Source organism: Hemicordylus capensis, chromosome 6 (genome assembly GCF_027244095.1).
Source record: "Hemicordylus capensis ecotype Gifberg chromosome 6, rHemCap1.1.pri, whole genome shotgun sequence".
In the NCBI taxonomy this organism is placed as follows: domain Eukaryota; kingdom Metazoa; phylum Chordata; class Lepidosauria; order Squamata; family Cordylidae; genus Hemicordylus; species Hemicordylus capensis.
Window position 1 is genome coordinate 10890675 of NC_069662.1, and position 25680 is coordinate 10916354.

At 41.8% G+C, this 25680-nt stretch overlaps 1 protein-coding gene across 1 annotated transcript; it reads left to right on the top strand.

The window, feature by feature from the left end:
- Nucleotides 1–2391: 2391 nt before the first annotated feature.
- Nucleotides 2392–25165, top strand: LOC128330819 (vomeronasal type-2 receptor 26-like). Its single transcript, XM_053264185.1, has 6 exons — nt 2392–2765; nt 7949–8126; nt 10988–11848; nt 15236–15463; nt 20375–20501; nt 24264–25165. The coding sequence occupies exons 1-6, from the start codon at nt 2392–2394 to the stop codon at nt 25163–25165; spliced, it is 2670 nt and encodes an 889-aa protein (XP_053120160.1).
- Nucleotides 25166–25680: the final 515 nt, after the last annotated feature.

Consider the following 25680-nt stretch of genomic DNA (forward strand, 5'->3'; position numbering starts at 1 on the left):
AATTTGAAGAAACATTATCTGCCCCTATTCATGTTAATCTGCAGAAGCATGGATAATAACTCCTATCCAACAAGACTTAATACCCTCCAAAAGAACACTGATCAAAATCAGAAGTTTTTAGGAAGAAAGGAAAATTTATACTGCATCTGAAGAGAGAGCTTCTGCAGTGGAGGAGACGTCTACCAATGCCCATTTTCTAATTTCACTATAGTGCCAGTACATATGTATTAGGGCTGTGTGTGAATGCATATGTAAGGATTGACTCTGACACAATCTAATCTGACTCCATAAATATTCGTTCAGAATTATTTGAACCCTTCTAAATGGCCACTGAGGCAAATCACAGGGTTATTGGCAGTGAACCTTACTGCAAACCGATGGTTCAAATTTGAGTTTGGCAAGGCAAACCAAAGTTCACTTTTGGCTCAAAACCATGGTTGCATGAATTTGGACATAATGGTGTTCCATCCCCTGCCACATTTAATTTTGGTTTCCTGCTTTCCTCTGAATTCAAGATTGGGTCCAACTCAATATAATCTGACTCTGCAAATATTGGTTCAATGTCCTTTGGGCTCTGCTGAATATTGAGGTTGGAGTTGGAGAATATTGGGGTTGGACCACACTTAAAACAATGTTTCAAAGCAACTGGGATACTCACTGTGAACCTGGAAGAAAAGTAACCCAACTTCAGAAGATTGCAGGGGATGTGAAAGAACTTCAGAGAATCATAGGAGAAACCCAGAAATTGGCCTCTTGTGAGTAAAAAATTGGTTTTAAACATGTTTTAAACTTTTAAAAAAGCAGATGTGCACAGGCAGGCAGGTGGGCAGATAGAAGACAGAAGATGAGTTTTGTAAAATTTTGCTGTGATGGCTAAAAAAAAGAATAGATTCTCACTGCCATTTGGAGCTCTGGAAGGCACTGATTTATTTATTTTATTGATTTGTTTCTGAATCAGAAAAATCTGATCCAAACTGGGCTGCGCAAGTTCAGGTTTGAATCCTGTCAGAACCCCTCCAATCTGGGTGAAATCAGATGATTTCTGAGTTTACTGATCCAATTTTGCATATACTTTATATATATATTATTATTAATAATAATTTTTCAGACAGAATGAACCATTTTAATAAACCTACATTATCATCCAATTCACACGTAATGTGGAATCGAAGGTCCAATGGAACCGCAGTCCCCCCCCCCCCCGCTTACCTGTCCATGTTCAGATGAAAAGAACAAGAACTGAACTGCACTAAGGGAGAATGCAGGAAGGAGGGGGAACTGGCTGTGCGGGTTTCCTTCTGGTATGAAGGACAGCGCCAATTAGGGATGTGTGAGCAGGTTTGACGTTTGACACATTCAACGTTAAATCTGTTCGGTTTGAAGGTTCAGGGTCGAACCAAACCATGCCCTGTACCGAAGACCCCCAACTCTTTGGGGGTTCGTGGACCTTTTTTGCACAATTGGTCTCTGTGTGGCTTGGGTCACGCAAAGGCCAATTGCAGGTATGGCGGCCTCCAAAATGGATGTCATGTCGGAGGGGGGAGGCCCGAATGGGCTGAAGAGGCAGCCAAATGGGGGGGAGGAGAACCTCTGTGGAAACCCCTGGCACCTCCAACAACTCCCCCATAGGGGTAAGGAAAAAATAATTTTATTTAAAATAAATAAATAAATAAAGGTCTGCGAACCCCCCTGGACCAAACCAAACTGGCAGGGTTCAAAGGGTGCTGGACCAAACTGGCCCAGTCTGGTTTGAGTCCACATCGGACATGAACCGAACTGGGTCAGCCAGTTCCATGTGCACCCCTAGCCCCAATAGCCAATCGGGGGGGGGGGTGGAGCTTCCTCTCTCAACTCTGGTTACAGCCAACATGGCCTGCAGTCCAATATTCAGATAGAATGCTAGTGACTGCAAACCTCAGGTAAGAGCAGAGAAACTAACCACAGCCGGAGGTTACAATTTTGAGCTTGGGAAGGGAAACCTCAGGTTGCTTTTCTGACAGAACCGGGGTTTCATGATTTTGAATGCACAAGAAATTCAGTCTCAGTCTCCTTTAACTCCAGTTTCCTGTGACATACAAATGGGGCCAATGAAACAAATATTTCTTGTCTTCTTTTAGTGTAGGACATTGAAAAAGCAGGTGTCTCTTGCTGTCTCATTGTGAGGGAGCAAGAAGACTTTTGATGAAATATACAAAACATGTTTCCTTCAGAGTATACTAAAAAGAGTATTCAGTTCTGAGGAAACAATTACCTTCCTTGCAATTTTCAAATTAACTATGATGACTACTTGTTCTTCTCCTCCAAATCTCACAGGAATTCCAGTGGTCACTAAAGACACAAGACATAAGGACTCTATGCATATATCTTGTAGTATAAGGGGTGGTTCTAACGATGCACAAGTTTATATCAAGTTATCAACATTTTTTTAATGTTGGGCAGCCTTCGCTTCACATCAACCAAATGAGTGTTCATCAGGATAAGCTACTGAGAAACATGAGAATGTGGGGTGAGGTGAACTGCTGCCTAGAAGGGAGATGTTTCATCAGGATTGTGTTGTTCATGGTACTTGTTGTCTTGTGTCTGCCTGCTGTGGCAAGGAGTGCTCCAGCTGCTTCTTGCACTATCTCTGACCCTCTTCCTATTCTTCACAAGTTCTATCAGTCAGGAGACCTCCTCATCATTGGCATCATTTCTCAGATCTATGTGTTTTCCTCTCAAGCAACTTTTGAAAAGCGCCCCTCTTCTGAACTTTATGATGACATTCTGTAAGGAGTAGCTCTTTTATTTTTAAATGTATATAATACACCAGATAATAATCTGAGGATGATCAGTCCTCCAAATTGGCTTTTCCTTCTGTGTATTGTAAGTTTGGCACTGGAATGAGTGCTATTGCATCCTCCCTTTTTTTCAAAGAAACCCTCCCCTTCTTCTGCTGAAAATGATGATTATGTTGAATAATAATAATAATAATAATTAATATTCCATGTTCCACACCTCCTCCAGTTTCAATTTTGAAGAATGCTCTGGTTATTTGGGCAATTGAGATTATTTGTCCTGCTAATTGGGCAAAGAGGCACCTCCTTTAAAATTGATGACCCTTTATATTTAGAAAGGGGAGAAGGGCCGTGTGTGTGTGTGTGTGTGTGTGTGTGAGAGAGAGAGAGAGAGAGAGAGAGATAGCAAGCCCTCTTGGACAGGGAGCTATTTCTTCATACTTCTTGATATGTCAGCTGATATAAGAAATGTTTGTTTAAAAGTGGCACATGAATATTGTAAATATTTATATTTGTTTGTTTGTTTGCTTAATATAACGCTTGACTCCAATCTAGGCAGTTCACAAAAGTAAATAAAATAAAAGCAGAATAAAACAACCACTGAAACAACAATTTAAAACAGTCACAGATTACTAAAAGCTAGGCTAAAAAGATGCATCTTAAGGGCTCGACATCACATGCTTGTGACCATCTGTTATCTGCGCAGGCGTGCCTCACAGTTGGAAGAAGATGCTGGCACAAACAGATGGGTCCAAAGTCACTCTGGCCCCCTTCCCCACTGGGGGAGCGGGGAAAAGGGGAGAAGGATGGCTACACACTCACACACACCCTGCCGTCACCCCTTGACTGAGGTAATGATTTTTTTAAAAATGGAGGTTTGGCAATGGGCCACCCAAAGGAGGTTTAGGGGGGAGCCTCACACTGGGGGTGGGGGTTGTGGCTGTGTGGTCCAAGTGCCAAATTACCTGATCATGCAGAAGAAGGCGCTCTCCAAGGTAACTCAGTCCTATGACATTAAGGGCTTTAAAGGTAATCACCAGCACTTTGTATTTCACCTGGAAACCTATTGGTAACCAATGCAATTGCTTTAAACCTGGCATAATATGGTCTCTTTTAGAAACCACAGAGACCAATCTAGCCACTGCATTTTTTTACCAACTGAAGTTTCCGAAACACACACAAAGGCAGCCCCATGTAGAACTCATTGTAGTAGTCAAGTCTAGAGGTTACCAGAGGGTGCACCACAGTTCTGAGATAATTATCGTCAAGGAATGGACGCAACTGTTGTATCAACCAAAGTTGATAGAAAGCACTTCTGGCCATAGCCTCAATCCGCGAAACCAGAGTGAGGCTTGAGTCCAGAAGCACTCCCATCCAACGTCCCTGTTCCTTCAGGGAGAGTGCAACCCCATCCATATTAATTACTAATAACAATCATGGCTGATGTGACATTCAGCGTACCATGGGCTGTTCTAAACATTGTTGGCACTGCTATGCAAGAGCTCTCCTGACTAATATGCCAAATTGAATAATCATTAGGGATGTGCAAAAGGTTTCGGATACAAAACGTTTTGTACCCAAAACAGCCTGTTTCGGGTGTTTTGTAGACAAAACAAAACACCCATTTTCCAGATCCAAAAGTTTTGTATACAAAACAAAACGTCCCTGTTTCGGTTACAAAACGTTTTGTTGTTTCAGACCTCCATTTTGTGGTGATCTCTGAGTCAGTCTCCATTTTGTGTTTGACATCTCTTTGAATTTCCCACCCTTCTGATCAGTGACCTAAATCATGGGCTGACCTGCTGACAATTCCCTCCTTGTTCCCCATTGGCTCTTTTGCTTCTTCCCACTCTTTACTGACCCCACATTGGCCAGGGGAAGGGTTGCTAACCCATGGGGTGCTGGGTTCTGCTGTTTCTGTGGTGTTCTGAGTGTAGATTCTCTGGCAGCATATGAAAGTGGATTCTTGTTTTTCACTGAAAATCTCATATGCTACAAGAGAATCTACAATGAACACCTCAGAAACAACAAAACCCAGTACCCCACAAGCTTGTGGGTATGGGGGTGGTTGGCACCCTATGTGCACTACACAACCCCTCGCTCTGGGCAATCCCAGTGCCCCGCCAAGTGGAATTATGGGGCTGCTGAAAGCTCAATTATTCCCTATGGGAGAAATCTTAAAGACACGTAAACTTCAACAAATCACAAAAGATCAGCCCTTTGCCCAATTCCTTTGAAATAATTCTGGAAGTTTCCTTGCTCCCATTGGGCACTACCACCCACCACACTCTGCTCTGGGTCATCTCTTTCCCCTTGATTTGAAGCAATACATTTGCTGGAATCCCCATTATTCCCTATGGGAAAATTCTTAAAGATTTCTAAACTTTAAAAAAATTCACAAAAAAATCAGCCCTTTGCCTAATTCCTTTGAAATTTGGGTGGTAGCTTCCACCCATTGGACACTACCATCAGCACCCACTCTTTTTGCCCTGGGGCCCTTTTAAAAAATCCAAATCAATTCGGATTCGGATTTGGAAAATTTGGCTACAAAACAAAACAGGGCTGATTCGGATTCAGAAAATTTGGGTACAAAACAAAACGGGGATATTTCAATTCGGATACAAATTGAAACAAGAAAATTCCAAAATGCACACCCCTAATAATCATGCTTGCATAGTACTATGCCCATTATGCATGTGTGATTGTGTACTTTTGCAAATACTGTAAGATTGCACTTAAACTACAGCACCAGCCACTGGCATCTGGGTAGGGCAGCACAGGGAAGCAGTGGCAGCCCATCCGGCATCCCGTGTGGTGGCCACCCCTCCTACGGCACTCACCTGGCTCCTACGCAAGCATATTAGACACATTAGAGGAACCATTATACTTGTGGTCCACTTCATTGTCAGGGAAACAGCTCAAGACACTGAATGTGCATTCAGGCAATTTAATGCCATTTAAGCAATGGAATGGGAGTCATTGTGGGAGGGAAACCACAAATGTGGAAGCCCCTTGACCTAACAGTATTTTGGCCTGATAATCCTGGCTTTTGTGCTTCATGCATTTGGCCTGATAATCCTGGCTTTTGTGCTTCATGCAATTCATGAAGTTCTGTAGGAACTGCAGGCAGCATGTTTGGGATGATTCCTTGGAACAATGCAGCTGGAATTGTTTCAGGCCATTACAAGTTAACTAAGGTTCAATAAAAGAGCCACACAAGAAGAGAGAAGAATCACTGCCAAGCTGGGCACTCAGAGGTATTTGTACTTTCCTTGTGCAGCATTTTCTGCAGTGGTAAATCAAACATGACAGTTGATAAGTTGTTGGGTTTCTGAGGAGGATGCTGTCCCTTCTGACAATACATGCCAAGAAGCCAAATAAATATGGCTTGAAAATATGGTGCTGCTGTGATGCAGAAACATTCTTCATGTTGTTTAATCTCAAGCCAGCAAGTATCTGTATTCTATTATTATCCCCAAATTCAGACGTGCAATGACATTGGCCCATAATGGACGCCCTTCCATCTACCATTTTAGAGGGCAGGTTCAAGGGCATCCCTTTCCCTGCCTGCCTCTGCCCTTGCAGTTCTGGCTAAGTGGAGACCAGTACACATTCTTTTTTGCACTGTGATTTCTTTAAGGAAGCCCGCTTGAGACTAATCTCCCCCTTATTGTCTAAGCTTTTAGGACACTCTGATGATTTTTATTTGAAGTTTTTATTACTTAACCCAGGTGAAAAAATTATTTATATAGTGGCCAGGTTTTGTTTTATAATCTGCAAAACTCAATCTGATCTTTAGCAATGCATTTCATAAGTAGTTTATATATTTCTCTCTTCTCTTTGTTTATTTTATTTACATGATGCATTGTTTGTATTTCTTTGTATATTGGTCTATGACCATTCTAAAGTTCTGTTCTGTTCTGAACGATGTTCTTTACCTTGGGAAGCAAGTTGGTGAACCTCAACAAAAGCAAATAGGCCTGCACCTTTTGCAGCCGAGGAAGGATTGTGGTAAGGGTTAACATTTTTCCCAGCGTAGAGCTGGCAGAGACTCTCCTCCACAATATACAGGTATAGGCACTTTGGGACACAACCAGCCAGACTTACTCCCAGATATGTGACCTCATTTAGAGAGGGATTGACTGTCATCTGTTTTTGGAAGGGATGGACAAAAGATGTTGGTATCGTATGGACCCAAGAAGTGTGGCGTCCAAAGAGAGCTGACAGGAAGGGGGAAAAATAGATTTGACAGCTGTGGGAGTCTGGTTTGTAGAATGCACTTGACAAGCAACCAGATCATTTTTTTATTGGCTTTAGGTCAGTCACTCTGTATCTTTACTACAGTTGGTTCTGAAAGGTTCTTTTTAATCAGCTAGCAACTCATGTACTCAGTCAGTTATGCGATGACCATGACGGGTTGGGGGTGGGGTGCAAGTTCAATGCTGCACTTTCCTGAAGCAAAGTATACAAAGATTGTGGGTTATGCAGTTTGGAAAAATTGGAGAGGCATCTAATATGACCAATGGGACTACTCTAAAGCCCTATTGTGAATATAATTTCATGTCCCAGGTTCAGATTTAGGAAGGTGCTTCTTTCCCAATTAGCAGAGGTTACACATTCTGAATCTTGTATGTGTGAGTGTGGGGAAAGAGAGAAAGAGAGAGCAATCATATATGCTACCCAAAGTAGAATCCTTCACAGCAATTCCAGGGTGGAATTGAAATCTGTAAATCCCCTCCTCCAGTGGTGTGGGCTAATGCTTCCCCAAAAGCAGGCCAAATAGTTTTTAATGTGAAATACACATTGTTATTGTTATTGTTGTTGTTATATTATTAATTCATTAAATTTCTATCTTGCCTAACTCAGAGCCCCTAGAATAATATAAATAAGACAGATATGCTATGAAAAACAATGGAAAATTAATACAATTCAAAATCATTAAGAGTCACTGAAAAAAAGGCTGAAATTTGTCTTCAGGGCTCTTTTATTTAGTACCCAAATACAGAACTGAACAATAGCAAGTATCATCTTCTGAAGCAGATGTCCTCCTCTCCTTACAGAGCATTGACTCAGAATTACCAGCACATCTTGGCCTTGGTATTTGCTGTCAAGGAGATCAATGACAATCCTGAGATCTTACCCAACATCACCCTTGGCTTCGACATCTATAATAGCCATTTTACTCGAAGATGGACCGTTCATGCGTCACTGGAACTTCTCTCTACAAAGAACAGATTCATCCCAAACTACAAATGTGACATCCAGAACAATCCTTTATCAGTAATTGGGGGACCCAACTCTGAGGTCTCTCTGCACATAGCAATGAATCTCTGCATCTACAAGATTCCACAGGTAAGATGGGTGTTTGGGAGTTTAGAAGAAGATTTACATAGTTATGTTCTCGGTTATTTATTAGTTGCATTTACATAACACCCTTCATGCTGGAATCCATTTCTGTCTCTCTATTTTACTGAGCACTAAGAGCTTCTTGAATCTGTTATGGAGTCTCCTTCTAAAAGGACAATGCATTACAAATTCTACTGGCACAGAAATGCCACTATATTTAGGGGAGCTGTTGCTTCGACATTCTACCCTTATTCAGTAATCCAAATACCTCTGGCTTAAGATGAAAGTTGAGTTGCTTCACATTTTTGATTGATTGATTGATTGATTGATTGATTGATTGATTAAGTTCCTTCAAGTCAGTGTTGGCTCTTTGCAACCACATAGATTCTTTCCAGGATGATCTGTCTTCACCTTGGCCTTTAAGGTCTCTCAGTGGTGCATTCAATGCTGTCGTAATCAAGTCCATCCACCTTGCTGCTGGTCGTCCTCTTCTCTTTCCTTCAACTTTTCCTTTTCCATCGTTACTTGTGCTCAAAAATTGTTGATGTTTCAACTGAAGGTGTTCATCAATTTCTATGCCATATAAGTCAGAAATACTTTGTACAGTCTTCTATATTATGCTGGTTTTAATAAACGAGGCAAACCTGGTCAAAAAGAGAAAATGACAAATGTGAATCACTGTAAGTGTAAAGGGATGTTTGTTAGGTAAATTTCTGTTTCCCCATTTAGAAAACTTCATTCAGCACAGACTGATGTGGCCTGAAGAACTGGTAGCAATTAATCATTTTATTTTTATTTATTTATTTTACATATTTTTATACTACCCAAAACTTACATCTCTGAGCGGTTTAAAACAAGATAAAAACAACATTAAAACATTAGTTTAAAAATAAAATCATGAGAGTGATCTTGTGATTGAGATGAATGGCTCAAGGAAATGATCAACCCAGTGCTTAGAAGGTCTGAAAAAGCTGAATTCCATGACAGGGATCATTATGAAATAGATCCAAATGAAAACCATGAATATAGTCATGCCCCTACACAAATCTACATATCAGCCACAGATAGTTTATGTTTCTGGTCCCCACAGCTGACAAAGGCTATTATAGAGCTACAAAAGGTGTGGGGGGGGGACCACCAAACCACCAAGGTGATCAGGAGGCAGGAGAAGGTTTCTTCTGTGGCAAAGCTAATATATAGGGGGCTTTTTAATTCAGAAAAAGTACCCAAGGGGGATGTGGTACAATCTGTAAATGGCTGGCTATGTTTGAGTTCTTAGTCATGCTGGCTATGTTCAAGTTCAGAAGCCTTGTGCTTCTGAATACCATTTACAGGGAAGCAGCAGCAACCTACATGTCCAGCTTCTGTACCTCAGAAATATCTGTTTGGTCCTTAAGTGAAACATTATTATTATTATTTCTTGTTTACACAGTCAGACAGGTGTTATTGACTGGTTTGTTTTATCCAGACATCGAGTCCGTCCCAAGGACCTGGGATGGCTGAATTTTATCATCAATACTGTTGGTTATTATAGATATCGTCGCAAAATATAGGCTGTTCCCAGTAAAGCTGCTTTTTGTAATTGGCTGATGGTGATTTCTGTGGCCCCGATGGTGTTGAGGTGCTCTTCAAGGTCTTTTGGAACTGCACCCAGGGCGCCAATTACCACTGGGATTATTTTGGTCTTTTTCTGCCACAGCCTTTCAATTTCAATTTGTAGATCTTTGTATTTTGTGATGAAATAATAATAATAATAATAATAATAATAATAATAATAATTATTATTATTATTATTATTATTAAATTTATATGCCGCCTGACTCCAAAGGCTCTAGGTGGTTTACAAAAACACAATAAAAACAGAATATAACCAACTATTAACACATTCAAAGATTAGTACAATTAAACACATTTAAAAGCAATTCAAAATTTAAAGCATTCAGAGCTTATTAAGTTGCTCCCCTCCAGCTAAATATAACAGAACTCTCACTTTATAGAGCTGCCTCTTTGCTCAGTAAGCAGAGGAACAGAAGCAGAGTTAACTTAACACATGGGAAGAAGTAAGAGCTTCCAACTGAAGAAATATATATTTTTATACTCTGGCTTCCTACACAGAGAGGCTTCAATCTCTTCTAAAAACATACCCCAGTTCCTTCAGCCTTTAGGAAATGCATTCCAGACTCCTCATTGGAGCTCTTGGCTCGATACTTTGTGCCCTGTCAGTTGAATAAGTCATCAGAGTAATGAGTTTTAGAGCAGGAGGAACCACGATCTCCATTGCAAGAGCTGCCGTTTGTTGATCCTAATGGTTCAAAAGGTTAGGCATAAATGTGGCATTGTAAGGAGGATCTTGACACATCCTTAAGATGATGGGTTCACGTGAGAACAGGCTGTGACCACCTATGTAGCCTACAAGAACAGCCAAAGGCCAAAGATAGCAGAATATCCAGTCTGCAGCCATCCTTCCACAGTGATTGTTGGAGAAACATTGAGCTGCAGTAGATAGATCTTTGACTGTTATGACTACTATTGTGACTTATAAAGAACTCAGGGAAGGGAGAAGCAATTTCAGCTTCTTTCCCCTCTTCACAGCCCGGAATACATTCCTAAGAGTCACACAGCCCTCGGGGACATATTTCTGGCAACACAAAGAGCTTTTGGAGGGAGGGGAGACAATCAAAAACTTCTGCCCTCTTCTCCTGTGATACAGAACCAAGCTTGAATGCAGCTAGCCACAGGCCTTACTTCTGTCCTTTTACCACAGAAGATCTGGGGTAAAGATTACAATTTGTAAAGTACATTTGTACAAACTCAAATCCAGCTTTTATATGAAAAATCTCTTCTCCTTTCCTTTTTTAAAAAAATAGCTCATATATGGCTGCACTCAAATAATGAAAAATGACATGCAAGCTGATTTCCTCTACTGGATGTTTCCGAAAGGGGCTCTTCAGTATGAAGGGATCCTCGAATTACTCTTGCATTTTGAGTGGACATGGATTGGGGTTTTTTATTTGATGGATGACAATGGAGAGAGATTTGTACAGGATATATTGCACATGTTTCCTGAGAGAGGCATCTGCTTTGACTTTATAGAAACATTTGCAACATTGGCTTTTTCCAATGATATCTATCAAACAGTGGAGGAGGCATCGGGAAAAATGAAAACTGTTTCAGGAAGCACTGCCAATGCATTGCTCATATATGGTGAATTACAGACCATGTTGCTTTTCATACTAATGCACAACTTTGCAGACTTGGTGGATATGCCAGTTAAGACAAGAGGTAAAGTCTGGATTATGATTGCTCAGATGGATTTCACTTCACTTCGCTTTCAAAGAACTGTGGATCTCCACTCCCTCCATGGGGCTCTTTCCTTTGCATTGCACTCAAAAGAGGTTTTAGGATTCCAGCAATTTCTTCAGATGAGAAACCCCACCTCGGACAAAGATGATGGCTTTCTCAGGGTCTTTTGGGAAGATGCATTTAATTGCCATTTCCCCAACTCCATTGCAGATGAGAAGGTTGAGGAAATCTGCACTGGGGAGGAGATGTTGGAGACTCTTCCTGGATCAGTCTTTGAGATGAGCATGACCAGTCACAGCTATAGTGTCTACAATGCTGTCTATACTGTGGCATATGCTTTGCATGCCATGCATTCATCTAAATCTAAACAGAGAGGAAGGATGGATGCAGGTAGACTGAAGATTCTGTATCATCTGCCATGGCAGGTAATCCCTGAACTGTATCTGTGAGAGGAAGAAGAGAATCTAGACTCTGTATAAAATATTCTTGGAAAAGCTTAGTCAGCATTGATTTACTGTTCTAGGACTATTGTTGCCTCCATGGGGCTTCTTGCTCCCAGCTGAATCTACTCACCTGACTACATCAACCAGGAGGTCTGTGTTCCACATGCCAACACCTACTGAGACTGTTTGTCAAAAGTACAGAGGATTGGGCCTCCTCAGTTATTGTCCCCAGGCTGTGGAACTGTGGAACTATCAGATGCGGCCAGCATGACTCCCTTTCTCCCAGCTTTGAAGAGGAAAGTGAAGATTGCCATTTCTATTCAGGCTTTTGACCAATGAACTGTCCCAGGTGTTTATTAAAAAATTATGTTTAGCTACTTTTTGTTCTGTTTTTATCTTTTTATTGTGTTTCAATGTATTATTATTTTTTTGTTTTATTTCATTTTATTGTTTTCTCTTGTTAACTGACCGGGGATCTCATGAAGTAGGGTAGCATATAAATATAAATAAAATTAAACTATTTCTGCAGGTAGCTAACTGATATTCCTACTTTAGTGAATTTATTATGGACGGCATAATTATAACATAAAACTTCAAGTCTTCTAGAATCATTATATTCATATTCAGATTGATATTTTTATATGAGGTGAATTAATCACCTCTCTTTCATTTTCATTTCTTAAAAAAAAATATTGCCCAAACATATGTGTGTGTTGTAACTATTTAAAAGGGACCACCAAACATCCAAATGCACAATAAATCAACTCTTCATTGACTTATTGACTTAAAACCCCTTCTAACTTGGCAAAACCCCTTCTAACTTGGCAAAGAGGCACCTTTTAATGTGGTGATTCTCTTTATTTAGCGGGGAGAGAATAACTGGCCCTATTCACCCCCAACGCATTACCTCCAGTGACTGTTGCTGGTGTCCATTCTATGTTTCCTTTTAGATTGTGAGCCCTTTGGGGACAGGGATCCATCTTATTTATTTATAATTTCTCTGTATAAACTGCCCTGAGCCATTTTTGGAAGGGCGGTATAGAAATTGAATTGTTGTTGTCAATAAATCAATTGCTGTATCCATAATCAGAAGCCCAGGAATATAAAAATATTTTCACGCATCTCCAAAAATATGTTTCTGTATGTATATGGGGGGGGGGTGTGAAGGAGGGAGGGAGGGAGGGAGGGAGAGAAGCAAAGAAAAAGGCAATACAACCTAAAGTATTTGAACTATTTACTAACAATGTTAAACTCATTAATGTTAACTACTAACTCTGGTCAGATTTAGCAACATTGTAAGTAATAGCAAACTTCAAATCAAATAGCAGAAGGGAGGCATAAAACTTTTATTTATGGAAGGTTAAAATAGAAAAATGCTTATATCCTTTTATATCATTATGCATAATTTCATATCATTCTATATCATAGTACATCCTCTTAATGTCAATTTAAGATTGAGTTAAGAGAGAGTTAAGATAAGAGTTCAGATAAGTTTTTACTGCTCAAGAGGTGGCTAGGTCAAAAGGCCCTGCCTTTCTAAACAATACAGGGAGGAGACGTTAGATTCATAACAGTTATATTTCTCATATACACAGGCTTATCTTTGGTCACACATAACCAAATGTTAGTTAGGTATGGAAGCTGAACAAAATATGAGCAGCCCAAGAAACCTTTCTGGTAAATATTTCCACTTCTTTGTGCTGAGAAATATTAACAGAGAGCGGGAAGTTAGGTAAGCAGACAGAATAACATTTAAATGGGTTACTTATGGCCACAAGGTTGCTGATGCACAAAAAAGAGCAGTGCAACAGGAAAACAGCTAAACCACAGACATTTGTGATGTGCACAAAATGAATTTTTGATTCATTTCAAATTTGAATTAAATTCCAAAACGTTGTTTCCATTTTTAATCAACCTGGTCCAAAAAGTTAAATTGAAATTTTCATGCTGGTCGCTGACCGAAATAAAGACTTTGGATTGGATTGGATTGGATTGGATTGGATTGAAATTGAACTCAATTTTGATTGAAACAATCTGCTTTTGGTGCCAACTGCCTCTAGGGACCCCACCTACCCTCCACCAAGTATCCAATCAGTCACCCTCAACTTGGGCCTTCCCTGGAATGTGGGGTGAGGCAAAGCCACCACCAACAGAGATGCTAGGGTATCACAATATTCCAGTGTAGCTACCAGCTTCAGCTCCAACAGTGAGAGCACTCAGAGAAGGGCCTCTGACTGGGTGAGTAGAAAGGTTGGAGTAGGCCCTGGGACAAAAAGTGAAGACGGGCCCTCCTCCTCACCTCTCAGTCTTCGTCTTCAAAGAGGTGGGGGAAGGAGAGCAAAGTGCGGGCTGTCTCTCAGCTGGTGGGCCCCCTTTCCCTCATGAGTCTGGGGATACTTGTCTGCCCTTAACCATTATAGGTCTACCCTGACTCTGACAGGAAGAGTGACTGGACAGATGGATAGGGGCAGTAACCTAGGAACCTTCCTCTCTTTTTACTTTTTCTCCAGTGCTGTCATGACTTCATTTGCCCAGCTGATGCCCTGGTGCAGTTGAAAATCAATCTTTGTGCCTACTTTTGTGAGAAAAAGGGGATCGTACGCAGAACACCAAGGGGATGAACTAGATAAGAAAAAAGCAAGCAAGTCATAGGAACATAGGAAGCTGCCAAATACTGAGTCACACCATTCGTCTATCTAGTTCAGATTGTCTTCACAGACTGGCAGCAGCTTCTCCAAGGTTGCAGGCAGGAATCTCTCTCAGCCCTATCTTGAAGAGGCCAGAGAGGGAACTTGAAACCTTCTGCTCTTCTCAGAGCAGCTCCATCCCTTAAAGGGAACATCTTACAGTGCTCGCACATCAAGTCTCCCGTTCATATGCAACCAGGGTGGACCCTGCTTAGCTAAGGGGACAAGTCATGCTTGCTAACACAAGACCAGCTCTCCTCCTCCTGGACCAGTCATAGTAGAATCCTCCTTCACTGTACCAGATTGATTGAAAAGACAAGCGTGTTTTTCTGAATTGGAAAGTTGAGCGGGTTTTCTGGATTGTGACCTCACCATAGCAGTGAATGCAAATTGTACTAGGAGATTTTTAGTAGACACATGAAAGAAATTTTAAATGTTTTCATGTGAGCCTTAGCTGGGTATCTCATTCTGCTTGTTCTTCTTTGTAAAGTGCCATGAGCTTTAATGGCCAGTAGTGGTGATAGTGATGATGATAGAAGCTATAGCATTCTTTGTAGAACTATTTCTTTAAGGCTGCATTAAATTCCTAATCATGACCACTAATAACATCCCTTAATGTATTTTTTTTTACATTTTTATGTACATCCTAAGATATTCTTCCTTTTCTGCACCTCCAATACAGCTCCACCACTTTCTGAGAAGTGGATCATTTAACAACAGTGCTGGAGAAAAGGTTTCCTTTGATGAAAATGGGGAATTAGTTGCTGGATTGGATATCATCAACTGGGTCACATTCCCAAACCAGTCTTTCCATAGAGTCCGAGTGGGAAAGATAGAACCAGATAGTCCCACAGGCCAGGTGCTTACAATTCATGAAGATGACATTCAGTGGCCCAGCAGATTTAATCAGGTAGGATCTGTGTATATTTGAAGATGTCTCCATTCATTTCCACAGTGGGCTAATGCTACAAGAACTAATTTGTGGTGTTCCAATTGATAAGATACTGGATGAAAACTTGAAGTTCTGGATAGAGATTTAGTTGCCCAAGATTTTTTTTTCTAGTCTGAAAATCAGCATTCAGCATTTTAAGCTGTGCTGAGACCTTCAGACAGTGAAGGTTGGTTCTTAGTATGAGGATACTAAATGTTTAAGAAGGCAGGACTTGAATGATTATTGCCAAGTGATTCATCAACCCCTCAGTTACACTTGAACTGACAAACAGTGCAGACCTAGCATATCTCCACCATAAGAAGGCTGATGTCTTCTTAGTTCTCCACTCTCATTTCATCGGGAGAATCCCATCTGGTGGCATTATTTTGGATCAGCCATACTCTTTGGAGCAACGGGAGAAGGAAGAACTTCCAATGGGCCACTGTGACATTTTTCCCAAATTCTTTGCTGATAAGGTTGCTCGTCTCTGCTCTGAGTTGAACTTTGGATTTGGATGGTGTTATGTGCATTGAGGTGATGGGGGTAATATCTTGTGATGTCATTGGGGATACATTTGAGCTTGTGGAAGCTGATGATGTGGATAGGGTTCTGGGTGGTATGAGTGTGGCGTCTTGTTTGCTTGAACCTTGCCCCTCCTGGTTGATTTGTTCAGCTGTGGGTGGTGAGGTCCTGGGTCCAGGAGTTAGTGACTTCATTACTCAGGGAGGGAGAGGTTCCTCTAGCTTTGAAAGAAGAAGTGGTCTGCTTGCTCCTGAAGTCTTCTTCCCTGGACCTAGAGATATGAGATCATTTTAGACCTATCTCCAACCATCCCTTTTTAGAGAAGGTTTTGGAGAAATTTGTTGCTGCTCAACTACAGACAATCCTAGAGGAACTGGATTTTCTTGACCCTTTTCAGTCAAGGTTTAGGCCACGGCACAGCACAGAAATGGCATTGGTTACACTGGTGGATGACCTCTAACGGAGCCTCGATGCGGGAAGGGTGCCTCTCTTGGTTCTATTAGATCTCTCAGCAGCTTTTGATACCACCGACCATTGTGTCCTTCTGGATCATCTGCGGGGAGTTGGAATAGGGGGCACAGTTTTTAGCGGGTTCCATTCCTACCTTAGTGGGTGGTTTCAGACAGTTTGTATTGGAGGAGAATGTTCTAGCCCATGGCCTCTCTCTTGTGGGGTGCTGCAGGGCTCAGGGATCGCTCCCTTGCTTTTTAACATCTCTATGAAGCCACTGGATGAGGTCATCCATCGGTTTGGGTGAGGTATCATCCGTATGCTGATGGTACTCCGTTGTACATTGCCACCCCGGGCCGATCCAGGTATGCCGTGAATGCGTTGGCCCAGTGTCTGGAGGCTGTAAGGCTGGGATGGGCCAAAACAAGCTCAGGCTTAATCCTTCCAAGACAGAGTTCCTCTTGTTCAGTTTTCAATCTGGCCAGGTTCTGGTTTTGAATGTTTCCCTTGATGTTGTCATGCTCCCCTTGAAAGAGAAGGCTCGCGATTTGGGGGTTATCCTGAACTTACGGCTCCTGCTGGAACAGCAGGTGGAAGCCGTGGCCAGGAAAGCCTTTGTACAGTTTTGTCTGGTATGCCAATTGTGGCCTTATCTAGACCGGCAGGCCCTGGCAACTGTAACTCATCAGCCAGGGACACACCTATGTGATTTTGGAGCCCAGACCTAAAGGCCTTTGCAGCCCACCCCCCCCACCGCTGGAGGCCACCTCACAAGTTAATCATCATTGCTTAAAAGCACTGGTGGGCACCCCCTCACCCCCACTGCATTAAGCATCAGCATCCCACACATACACATACACCATGACACACGCATTATTTTTAAACTCCTTTCTGAACCAAGTGAAGAAAATCTTCACTTGACAGAAACTGAACTAGTTAAGCATTCCCCATCATTTAAGATTTCCACAGCAGGAAAAGCTTCACCAATTTCTATCTTTGAAAGGCTCAGGGACCCTGCAAGTAACAATACTGACCAACCAACATTGGATTAAAGCAGGTGACACACTTGATATAAAAACCTACCACCACCAGTGTTCCCTTTAAGAGGAATTCCCAAATGTTGTTAACTGCAACTCCCAGAATCCCCAGCCAAAGGCCATTGCAGCTGAGAATGCTGGGAGTTGTAGTGAACAACATCTGGGAATCCCTGTTAGAGGGAACATTGACCATCACAAACGAATCTCAGCATCATGTCCTATTGAGCACTGCAACAAAGCTGGTGACATATTGAATATAAACCTTACTAAACTCCACCACCAATCAGTATTCTTTCTAACAGGGAATCCAAGATGTTGTTGACGGCAACTCCCATAATTCCCAGGCAAAGACCATCACAGCTGTGGATGCTGGGAGTTGTAGTCAACAATTGGAATTACCTGTTAAAGGGAATGCTGCCATCAATGAATCTCAGAATAGTCTTTCATTGAACTTTTGTGTAACACAAGAGAGTGCCCAGCATAGTGAGAAACTTATTTTTCTAAGAGAGAGAGCTTTGCAAAAAAATGATCAGATTACTTTCTTTCCCAAGCCATTGAGGCCATTCACACAATCAAAAAATGTGTTCCACCCAGGTTTGGGAGCTGTATGTGCTCCCAATTTTCAGTTGTGTGGAAGCAAGGTTAGAGGAAAACCTGGGTAGATGTGATTGTGTGGGAGCAAGGTAGGAGGAAAAGCTACCCAGGTTGAGCACAGTTTTTGATTGTGTGAATGGCCTCATTGTCAAGGACTAAGACATTTCTTCCTCATCTATATTTGTTATTTGATGAAGAAGGGATTGGGCTTGAAGAAAAGCAGAGAATGAGTACAAGCTGCTGCCACCCACCTCCCCCCCGCCGCCCACACACACATACAAACACTCCCAGAGAACAGTTGAAGAAAGCAGCAGATCCCTCTTTGAGACTCATGGCACACTCTCTCACACCTGACTCCCCCAGCCACTCCAAGACCCCAACCCCCAGTATAACAGGAGAACTCAGTACTGCATACCATCACCTATACTCTAGTCTTTCCCTCTAGTCTCTTGATGTGCAGGGAGTATTGTCTGCAGTTGCATTTTGCATATGCTCAAGAGCACTTCTATGGATTCTTGCTTCATAAATGTCAAGGCTGGGCTCTGGCACTGTAACCACATGCTCAGGGACACTTCACAGATCCCGTGGCTGAACTGGTTCTGCTTCCCAAACTGCAGATACAGTATTGCACATGCACAGAGTGTGCAACTGGATGTAACTTAGTGCTGGATAGCATTAGTCCCTGCCACACAGGGAAGCACAATTTGCAGGCTATTTAAGCTGATGCAGTGGAATTTGTAGGGAAGCCATGGAATTTGAAGCAACAACATAAAATACAGAACAAGGGAGGACAGGGGGCAAGACCCGGGGGCTCTCAGAATGTTTCCTTAAGGTGGGCTCAATCAGTCCCTTGGATGGGAGACCAGTGGGTAGGGGAAAGGCCCCCCTCGCAAAACAAAGAAGCCATAGTAAAATGGGTAACCTAACAATAATAGACCAGAGGAGTTGGAGCAAATGTGTACATTTTATATATACGCAAAAGAACAATAGCAATGGCATTGCAGAAAGATAATAATGAAATCTAGCCCTCAAACACCATAATACAAAGGCTACGAAGACTGTGGTTGTGTTGGACTATACCTTGTGCTGGACCAGGACCGGGAAGGGAAGACTCAAGTTCAAATCCCCTTTAGCCATAAAACTCAATGGGTGACTGTGGACCAATCTCTTATCTCTCAACCCAGCATACCTCACAGGATTGTTGTGAGGATAAATATAAATATGTATTGTATTGTGGTCTTTCCAGGAGAAATGCAAGATATCAATATATAAAAATTAAAATGTTGTGCAACATCACTTTGGAAGAGAATCATGGACCAAAGGACCAAGGGGGACAATCAATCACAATCAAATTGCTTTTCCCCTCCTGCCAAACCAGCCCTTCCCCTACCCAAGGCCCCAACGCACAGGCAGCCATGTATGCAGGCAAACCAGTCCTCTCCCCCCACCTACAGGCATTCAAACCAGCCCTCTCCTCCCACCCACCCAAGACCCCAACCCAGTCCTCACAGCACAATAGAAAGGAGACAGTAGAACTAGTAGTGGACAAGGTGACCCAGAAGCTTCAGCTGGCTCAAAATGCCACAGCCCAGCTGCTTATGGGCAGCAGAAAATACGATCATGTTTCACCTTTGTTGAAGCTGCTATATTGGTTGCCAGTTCACTTCTGGGTCTAAAGTGCTGGTTAACACCTGTAAAACCCTTCAGGGCTTGGTGTCTGTGTACCTGCAGGACTGCCTCTCCAGAACATCTTCAACTCACCCTGTGAGGTCATCTCAGGTGGGCGTTTTCAGAGTTTTGTGCCCTTGTGGGAGGGTTTTCTCTGTTGCAGCCCCCTCCTTATGGAACAACCTGCCTCCTGAGATTCATAATGCCCTCTCCCTTCTGTCTCTTAAGAAGCAGGAGCTCCTTGAATGGCCTGCCATTTTGTTTTCCCATCAAGAATGCATTTTCACAGATATTCCTGTATATGGAGGCCAAATGCAATGTTTTCAGGTTCAATGATGGCCAGAACTGCCCTGGAATTTTGGGTTGGGTGTCAACATGCTAAGACATTTGATAAGAAGGTAAGAAGCCCAGTATCAAATAGCTGGGGAAGGCCCATCTCATTGCCCAGTCTACACAAGCTCATTTCATTGGCCTCAGCATCTATTGACCTTCCTCTCCTCTCCCCTATGCTGAGTGGGTGAACCAGCAATGCAGAGGAAAGAACATAGAGTGAGATTATGAACCTTTGAGATTTCAGCTCCCCAAATATAAAACACTATCCTCTTTCATGTATGGACAGGCACAGCCTCTTTCTCTGTGTAATGACCACTGCCATCCTGGCTATAGTAGGACAAAGGCAGAATGGAAGCCATTTTGCTGCTATGATTGCCTTCCATGCCCAGAAGGAAAAATTTCCAACCGAAAAGGTAAGAGATGTCCTGTAAAATTGCGATAGAATATAGGGACTATGATCCAGCCTGCTTCAAGCACAGTTGATTAGGCTCATAGATCCCTTCTGCTTAAAAATGTGTTGGCAATTCAGCAGTGACTATTTCTGGGAGGAAAAAAGAATCAGATATAAGAACAATCTTTTTGTCCTTTGTGCTAAAACACCTTCACAGAAAAAAAGAAAAAATGACAGCCAAGCTGGAGGTAGCAATAAATTCCAGTTTTTCTTATTCCAGGAGATAAGATAGGACTAGACAGGGATAAGAGGATTCTCTAGGCTTTTTATTTTTAAAAAATGTTTCTTTGAGGGCGGCAAATACGCATAATTATCTCCCATTCATCATTTCTAACCACTCTAGTTCCACTCACAGGAATAATTCGCATACAGTATCCATAGATGACTGTCTGGCGGTGTGGCTACCAACAGATCCAGGCCCTCCAGAAAATATATATTAATTGAGAGGTCTGTGTCGAAACTACTGCTCAAAATGTGGCTGATAGATTCTGCATTATTTTATAGAGCAATTTGTGAAGAAACAAAGTTTTTCTGAGTAGAGAAGCAAAATGCAAAGTTGCTTTTCTGTAGCGTATTCACCGTAATTTCATTTGCAATGTATTGGGATTGCTCTTCATGTGATAAATTGATTTGGAAAAATAAAAGCAACACTGATTTAGTACACACACACCCGCTGCCTGAAAGTCTTCCTCTGTGATATTTGGTTTGTATGTCTTCTGTCCATTAGTTTAATGGACTCTGAGCATGTGTTCCTTTTAGTTCTGCTCTGGAGTAAGACCCCAGTCTGCTTTTTATTGATCTGAGCATATCCAGAGTTTCTTAGCATGCCTAGAGCCTTCACAGCCACACCTGCATCCATGCGCAGGAGTGAGAAGTATGGTGTTGTTGTTATTGGAGCATTTGAAAAATAGGACTGTTGGGGAGACCAGCCCAACACCGTGAAATGGAAAACAAGATATGAGGTGTGGTGTTTGTGTTCTGCATGGGAAGACATCTGGGCATGCTTGCATTGGCTTTGATCTCCCTTTTTTAAAAACCCCAACAATCCATGAAGTCTCAATTTTTTTCTGTTCCCCTTCTGGCTGCCATTACTTTGTCTTCAAATACCCTCTTGAATGAGGAGCATGCTGGGGGCGGGATCCAAATCTAGACAAATGGTACATGAGCCAGGGACGATGGATGAAGAAAAAATACCCCCAAGAGAGGGCAATGGAAAGAGAGGAAGCTCATATAGGTAAAAGGTGGAAGGAAGGGCAGGAAGGCCAGGAAGTCAGGGCAGGGGCATAACTATAATAGGTCAAGAGGAGACAGTTGTCTGGGGCCCCACTGCCTTGGGAGGCCCCCAGAGGCAAGTCACATGACTGACTCCCCCAACTGCACACCCGCCTGGGCTTCCTTCAGTTGTATTCATCCTCCAAAATTGACGTGAGTGTTAAGACCTGGAGCTACCAGAACAGCACGGCTTTCTCTAGTACCATTAAATGACTTGCATTGTCCACAATTTACAAAACCTTAAAAAAATAACTTTACTATGCTTTTTGTTACCACTATTCAGCCTCATTTAAGATTTCTTTACTTCATGAGCTGAGCTTCAGCGGGGGTGGTGGTGGTAGCATTTTAAAATCTTGTCCCTGGAGAGGCAAGATGGCGTTCCACTGGGAAGCACCCGACAAACTGACTGCCAGGGTCTTTCACTCCTGTTTGGTCCAACTATCTCTCATCGGCTGACTAGATAGAGATCGGAATGTGAAGCAGGCCTTGTCCTCCCACCGGGGGGGTGAGTCTGGGGAGAGGACCACTGGATTAACTCCCAGGAGAGACATTTCTGCACTATGCATCAAGCTGAACAGAGAGAGAGGCTTACCACCACCCACCTGCTGAGGAATGCCCTGCCAATTACCTAATCTTTTTTCTTTCTGTTTAAATCTCTGTGATGACCACAGCTTTTGAGTTTGCAAGATTTTCAGTAGTAATTTTTTCCTACTCCTCCTTGCCTTTCTTTATTCTCCTGTTTTCACTATTTTTTGAACCTCCCACTGACTCTGCCAGAGGTAAACGGCATTAAAGGAGAGCTGGCTGAAAGAGGAAAGAAGCTTTATATGATTGTGGGTGAACTTTAATTAGTTCTTACTTTTACTTTGAAGAACTCCTGCAAGTGGCCTTGGAAAACGTTGGATACTCAAGTGATTAATGTGATCTGTTTAAGATTTTGTGGTAAAGTTATGGCACAGAGTTGGATATTTATTTTATCCAGCTTATGTTGTACTCTGATGTAACTATGAAAATTACATACCTATTTTAGAGCTTTTACAAACAGCATTGAAATTATGAATTTCTCCATCTGCTACTTACAGCATTGAGATAGGTGTATATGAATTTATAGCTTTTTACTGGAGAAGCCTGTACTAGAAGCATTTCAATGTTTTATCAGAATAAGGATTTCTAGTGATATTGAATATCTTTGGCTTTTTTCTAGACTTTCGGATTCTTTTTCAATTATTTAAGATTCCATCCATCCATCAGCTTAATGAATAACAGAATTAAAGGAACTTGTATTTACTGCATAAATCATTCATTATCCTGTATGGAACTTTTTTATTTGTTGTTCAGAGAGAAGCTGGGATGAAAAAGATTAGAAGATCTATGACCTTTTAATATTTTTTCTTTTTATTTAGAAAATTCCTATTTAGTACTGAAAAAATATGTTAAATCTTTTAAAATTTACTCTTTTCCATCAGATTCATTAGATTTAGGATTTTGAAAGTTTCTGGATAGCTTTTAGATTTCCCCCCCTTCCCCTTCTCACTTTTTCTTTTCTTTCCATTCACATAGGACTTAAATCAGATGAAGGATGAATTGGTAATGGGGAAATTTATATTCTCTCTAAAGAATATAGTTTAATGTTTTGGATGGGTATTTTTTATTGCAGAACGAAGTGAGTGTTTGAATTACCTATATGGCAGGGTTGGTTCTCCTTTCTTTATCCAGCTGGTTCTCTGGGAGGTTCAAAATTCCATATAGATGCCTAGATTTAGACTTTGTGTCTAGTCAATTAAATATCTTTTACTCTTTATATATACTACTACTATTTTGTTTCTTTCTTATGAATGGAGGTCTTTTTGGATGGATGAGATATTCTTTGTAAACATATATGTTTGCTGGAATCTCAGAGATGTAACATTTTCTGTTTTTACTTATAATACTAACAAAAGCATTTAAAAATCTCAACAAATAAAAATAGAATCTAGTCTCTGGGCCCACTCCAACCTTGCTATGCCCCTGTCAGGGTGTGATATAAAAGGAGAGCAAAGTCAATGATGAGGCGGCTGTAGCCAGACTCTGGATAAAGTCGGAAAGACAAACAGAGGCTGAAGGAAAGCAAGCAACTTTGGGAGGTGAAGGCTTAGGGTGCTGGAACCCCTTCAATTCCATTCTGAAGCTCAGCTAAGCCCAACACCAAAATATTAAAGGGTGATAAAGAGGCCTTATGTTATAGAATCCACCCTCCATGATAGAACTGGGTTTCGCTTGCTGATTTTGGAGATAAGATCTGGATCACTACCCAAACCAAATATTTCCATGCAGTAATGTGGAACATCAGATGTAGAATTAACAGTCCTAATACAGGTCGTTATAATGCTTAGATTATAAATGCTCAGATTATATTACAATGCACTGTACATTCCACTGACATGTATACAGAACAACATATAATCTTTTTCAGACATGGACAACTGCATCCAATGTGCAGAAGATCATTATCCTAACAAGGGCCAGGATTCTTGTATTCCCAAGACCATCAACTTTCTGACTCATGAAGGAGCTTTGGGGATCAGCTTGAACGTTTTTGCTCTGTCCTTTGCTTTCATCACAGCTTTTGTGCTGAGGATCTTCATTAAGCACAAGGACACGCCCATTGTCAAAGCCAACAACCGCAGCCTCACCTACACTCTCCTCATCTCCCTCCTTCTCTCCTTCCTTTGTGCTTTGCTTTTCATTGGCAAGCCTGAGAGGATCACATGTCTCCTTCGACAAGCTGCTTTTGCCATCATCTTCTCTGTGGCAGTTTCTTGTGTCTTAGCCAAAACGGCAATTGTGGTTCTGGCTTTCATGGCCACCAAGCCAGAGTCCAGCATGAGGAAGTGGGTGGGGAAAAGGCTGGCCTACTCCATCGTTCTTTGCTGCTCTCTCATTCAAGTCACAATTTGTACAGTGTGGCTGGCAACTTCCCCACCATTCCCAGATTTTGACATGACCTCCATGGCTAAAGAAATGATCCTGGAATGTAATGAAGGCTCCACTGCCATGTTTTATTCTGTGCTGAGCTTCCTGGGCTTCCTGGCTACAGTGAGCTTCATCTTGGCTTTTTTGGCCAGGAAGTTACCTGACAGTTTTAACGAAGCCAAGTTTATCACCTTCAGCATGCTGGTCTTTTGCAGCGTTTGGTTATCCTTTCTTCCAGCCTACTTGAGCACAAGAGGGAAATATATGGTAGCCGTGGAAATATTCTCTATTTTGGCCTCCAGTGCTGGCTTACTCTCTTGTATCTTTTCCCCCAAATGTTTTGTAATTTTCTTGCGGCCTGATTTGAACCAAAGGAGGGAGATGCTAAGAAGAAAGAACTAAAGATTCTATGGTTCTGATCCAACTAAAATTATCCATAACGAGGTCCTTTTGTAAACTATAGGTGTGAATTCAGTTGGGACTTCCCTACTTCATTGTTTCCAATGAGTTTTAATGAATGTAATTGCAACAGGATCAGGGTCTCTGGTTATTGCCATAGGCACTTAGGTCTTTGGCTTACAATTGGGTCTAAACGTATTGCAAACTGTGGCATTAGTCTAGGAGTGAACCTATGTCAATTCCTTCTATTCATGCTCATCTGTTGCCACACTGATGGAGGGTGCCCCTTTTGCTGGTCAATCTATTGAAGGACTACAGCGAGAGAGAGAGAGAGAGAGAGAGAGAGAGAGAGAGAGAGAGAGAGAGAGAGAGAGAGAGAGAGAGAAAGTTGATTTGACACATAATCCAACTCAGAAATGATATCTATCTTTATATTTATTTCTCTAAGACGTACTCATGGCTAATCTCATTCGTGGCAGCTCTCATGAGAGTTCACATGCAGTGATGAGGACAGGGCA

Coding starts and splice junctions, on each gene's coding strand:
- LOC128330819 (XM_053264185.1), top strand. CDS start 2,392: ATGCACAAGTTTATATCAAGTTATCAACATTTTTTTAATGTTGGGCAG. Junction 8,127..10,987: donor GCATCTACAAGATTCCACAG/GTAAGATGGGTG, acceptor TTAAAAAAATAG/CTCATATATGGCTGCACTCA. Junction 15,464..20,374: donor GGCCCAGCAGATTTAATCAG/GTAGGATCTGTG, acceptor ATGTATGGACAG/GCACAGCCTCTTTCTCTGTG.